The sequence below is a fragment of the Hylobates moloch genome, unplaced genomic scaffold (assembly GCF_009828535.3).
Source record: "Hylobates moloch isolate HMO894 unplaced genomic scaffold, HMol_V3 SCAFFOLD_7, whole genome shotgun sequence".
Lineage (NCBI taxonomy): Eukaryota > Metazoa > Chordata > Mammalia > Primates > Hylobatidae > Hylobates > Hylobates moloch.
In genome coordinates, this window is record NW_026652282.1 from 85,584,245 (window position 1) to 85,588,771 (window position 4,527).

At 41.1% G+C, this 4,527-nt stretch overlaps 1 protein-coding gene across 1 annotated transcript; it reads left to right on the plus strand.

Annotated features, from left to right (window-relative positions):
• Positions 1 to 1,886: 1,886 nt before the first annotated feature.
• On the plus strand, positions 1,887 to 3,896 carry TCEAL9 (transcription elongation factor A like 9). Its single transcript, XM_032757345.2, has 3 exons — positions 1,887 to 2,021; positions 2,498 to 2,579; positions 3,037 to 3,896. Exon 3 carries the CDS (start codon positions 3,117 to 3,119, stop codon positions 3,429 to 3,431), a length of 315 nt encoding a protein of 104 aa, XP_032613236.1. The 5' UTR covers positions 1,887 to 2,021; positions 2,498 to 2,579; positions 3,037 to 3,116; the 3' UTR covers positions 3,432 to 3,896.
• Positions 3,897 to 4,527: the final 631 nt, after the last annotated feature.

Below are 4,527 nucleotides of genomic sequence, written 5' to 3' on the forward strand. Positions count from 1 at the left end.
TCATGATTGGTGATAGCAGGTGGGGAGAGAGTAAAATGGATGGGTGATATTTAAGTCCAAGTGCTCAGTGAAGAATTGTTTGTGGCAACAAATCAAAGCTGAGTCCTTGATGAATTTGGGCTGTGCAGCCAGCTAGGCAAATAGACTCACATCAGTTGTTCCATCCATCTCTCAGTAGCATAACCTGGAATTTTATAGAATGAATTTCTGGACTTCACTTATCATGTTATCATGTAATTTAATTATATACTCATATTTTAAATACACAAAATAAATATGTATACTGTTACAAAAATGTAATACCACATATAAAATGAACTTTCAATTTGCCTTTTTTTGTTTAACAATATACATTGAACATTTTTTTCATGTGAGTAAATGTAACTCCACACCATTTTTTCATCACTGTATAATGTGGCTCTATATGAATGATCAAACTTTTCTTAAACCAATTTCCTTTTAGAAACATATAAGTTTTTGGCTCTTTAAAAAAAAACACTATTGCCACAACTACTACAATGACCATATTTGGCATAGGAGTATTAATGTATGATAAATCTCTAGAAGAGGAACTGATGTGTCCAAAAGCACATATCTTTTAAAGTTTGATATTGCCAAAATGACTTCCAAAAATCTTGTACTACTTAATAGTCTCACAGTACATGTGAATATTTGTTTTACCATATCCTCATCAACTCTGAATATAATCAATATTTGTCTTTTCTAATTGTATAGATGAAAAATTAACTCTTATTTTTATTTTCAGTAGATCTCAATTCTATGAGCATATGCTATTATTCCCTTCTTTCAGATGAGGAAACTCAGGCTCACAATGTGTACCTGACAATTGATTAATTGATGATTCTTAAGGCAGCACAGCTTCCTGGTAACACCACCATGAGGACTCTGGAACCAAACATTACTCTTTTTTAAAAAATTTTGAATCATTTTCCTCACAAAACTTCTAATATAACAACAGCTTTCACTTTAAAAGCACTTACTATATGCCACATGTACAATAAGCACTGTACATGTATTAACTCATGTCATTCGAGTAATTTTTTCTTTGTCTTTTCTGACTATAAAAAGATAAAAGTTGCCCAGTGCAGTGGCTCAGGCCTGTAATTCCAGCCCTTTGGGAGGCTGAGGTAGGAGGATCACTTGAGCCCAGGAGTTCGAGACCAGCTTGGGGAACATAGACCCTGTCTCTACAAAAAAATTAAAAGACTAGCTGGACGTGGTGGCACACACCTGTAGTCCCAGATACTTGGGAGTCTGAGGCGAGAGGATCACTCGTTTCGAGGAGTTTGAGGCTGCAGTGAGCTGTGATCGTGCCACTGCAACCCAGCCTGGGCAACAGAGTGAGACCCTGTCTCAAAAAAAAAAAAAAGAAAGAAAAAAGAAAAGAGAGAGAGAGAGATTAAAGTTACCTTTAAAAAAAGGATATAGAAGTACGAAGAATAAAAAGTAAAAATTGCATTCAAAAATCTTACTCTTGTTCCAGGGTCTTTTGTTGTTGTTGTTTCACAGCTGCTGCCAAGCCCACCCTGCTCTACAACAGCTAAGAACCAGATTGCAGAGGAAATGGAGGCTAGGGGAGGGACGACTGACGGAGGAGTTATCCTGGAAGTGAAAGACTGGAAGAGACAATTCTCGAAAGAAGTAGAAAAGTTCAGTAGCTCCAGAAAAAGAGGTAGCCCCTCCCTAGTAATCAGAGTCAAGCAAATAACATTTTTCCCTCTGGGATAGGAAACAACAGAAAAGACTGACAGGGCCAAATGTATAAGTGGGAGGCGGGGAGGGAGCAGAGGGTGGGCCCACTTCTGCCGCGCTTTTGGTGGGAGTGGAAATTAGGGACCCGAGCTCACTGGTGACGTAGATCTCATGTGACCAGGAGTCGACGTGTGCAGAAGTCCTGGTAATCTGGTCCTTGTTCCCGTCTGGATACCAGCTTCCTTCAGCAGCGCAGGCGGTGGTCCCTGAGGCCAGTGGAAGGAGTCAAACTTGCGGGAATTTTGCAGGTTGGTGTCAATGTAGGTGTTGACTGGGGATTTCTAGTGTGGGGGGATTTAAGGCAGAGACTTGTGGGAGTACCAGTCAGGTCCGTCTCTCCACCCTTCATCTCCTGGTCTACAGGAACTGATGATCCTTGGGAAAGGGACTAGGGGTCCTAGGAGAAGAACAAGGAGACCTGTGATAGTTTAAAAATAATCATCCTCTGCTATCTAAGACTGCTTTCCGGACCCCCACCCTCCTCCCGAACCCCGCCTCAGTCTTAAAGATAGTTTGGAAATAATCTGCTTTCTCACTCTTTGTCTGATGGGAAAAACGAACTGACTTGCATGCACTGTGGAGAGGGGGTGAACTGGGGGAAACAAAAGGTGGGAAACTTTCCGTATCCGAAACCCTGAAGGAGGAAAGCTACGTGTGTCAGTCTCTGGCGCTGGTCGGCCCACCAAGCGCTCGCCCCACCCCCACCGTCCCCTCCCGTTTCCAGTTTTTCTGCAGGTCTGTTGTTTCTAGCAAGACCCAAAGCTAGAAAAGGAGGAGGAGGAAGAAACTAACCCGATCAGTGCCAGGTAGGTGAGAGGAATATTATAAAGTCTCCTGGGGTGGAGACAAAGGTTGTAAGCTCCACCGTTCCTGCCGGCTCCCTTCCACCCCACCCCTTTCCCCTCTTCTTTTCTCTCCCCCTTCTCCTTTCCCCTCTTCCTCTGCCTGCCAGCCACCTTTCTGTTTTCTGGCCTGGTACCTGTGTTAGGCCCTATGGGGGAAAAAGGATTGGGGAGGGTTGGGAGGCGGAAAGGAGGGCCTTGGAAAAGGTTAGAGGGAAGGACAAGAGAGAAGTGAGGAGGTGGAAAGTGGAGGTAAGAGGAGTGGGGATAGTGAAGCTCTGATTGCTGACTGGGCTTCTTAGGTGGAAGATATTTTATAACAGCTCTGAATTAAAAAAAAAAATTAAATGCTAAGACCTCTGTCCACAGCACCTGTCCACTCGCCAAGTCTTTAACTTACTGTCTTCTTTTTGCTTTCTAGAAGTCATTGTATTCAAAGAGGAATAAACAAGAAAAAAAAGAAAAGAAAAGAAGGAAGGAAGAGAGGTAGACAAATACAAGATGAAATCCTGTCAAAAAATTGAAGAAAAACCAGAAAATGAGAGTGAACCAAAGCATGAGGAAGAGTCAAAGCCTGAGGAAAAGCCAGAGGAGGAGGAGAAGCTAGAGGAGGAGGCCAATGCAAAAGGAACTTTTAGAGAAAGGCTGATTCAATCTCTCCAGGAGTTTAAAGAAGATATACACAACAGGCATTTAAGCAATGAAGATATGTTTAGAGAAGTGGATGAAATAGATGAGATAAGGAGAGTCAGAAACAAACTTATAGTGATGCGTTGGAAGGTTAATCGAAACCATCCTTACCCCTATTTAATGTAGTTTACCTTGATTTTTATCTGATATTAACAATACCATATAGCTTGCTTTTTATTAGCATTTCTTGATATTCCTTTGTCCATATTTCTACTTATAACTTGTTGCTATTAATGGTTTTAGATATATCTCTTGTTATCTGCATCTCATTGTTTATTGTATTTTGAACCAATCTACAAGTCTCTGTCTTTTAGTAAAAGAACTTTACACATTTGTAAAAAATAGGTTCTTGGTAGGATATAAAATGGAAAAAGGCTAAGTAATATGTGAATATCATATTTTTGAAAGGCAAAAAGTACATTTGTATATTACATATATGGACATAACTTGTGAAAGATGAAAGAAAGTACAGCCTCTCGGTGGTGGGATTATGAATGATTTTTCTCCTTTTGCTTATTTGTATTTTCTATATTCCTAAAATTAACACACATTATTATTGCTAGAATAATAAAAGTTTTATAAAAAAAGAAGCAACAAGCAGCACTTATTAGTTTATTTCTAAGGGTATTGGGGCATTTAATATTTGTTGACAGAATTTTAGAAGCAAATGTGAACTTCAAAGTAACTCCAGACCACTTAGCTAGAATAATAAATTTTACGTATTTTCTCATCTTCAAAATAAAATAATCTCACAAGGATCTGGTGAGGGCCAAGTAAAGTAATGACTGTGAGCTATGTTTGACAGAGTTTTGTTCCCATCCCAGCTCCGTAAGAGACTAATTTCAGCGATTTGGAAGGGTGGAGAAAGTAGTTCTTATCTGTGATGAAGAACAGATTCAAGGCCGGGCGCGGTGGGTCACACCTCTAATCCCAACACTTTGGGAGGCCGAGGCGGGCGGATCTCAGGAGATCGAGACCATCCTGGCTAACATGGTGAAAGCCCGTCTCTACTAAAAATACAAAAAATTAGCCGGGCATGGTGGCGGGCACCTGTAGTCCCAGCTACTTGGGAGGCTGAGGCAGGAGAATGGTGTGAACCTGGGAGGCAGAGCTTGCAGTGAGCCGAGATTGCACCATTGCACTCCAGCCTGGGTGACAGAGCAAGACTCCGTCTCAAAAAAAAAAAAAAGAAGGAACTGTGAGGTGGGTGCCACCTTTATGT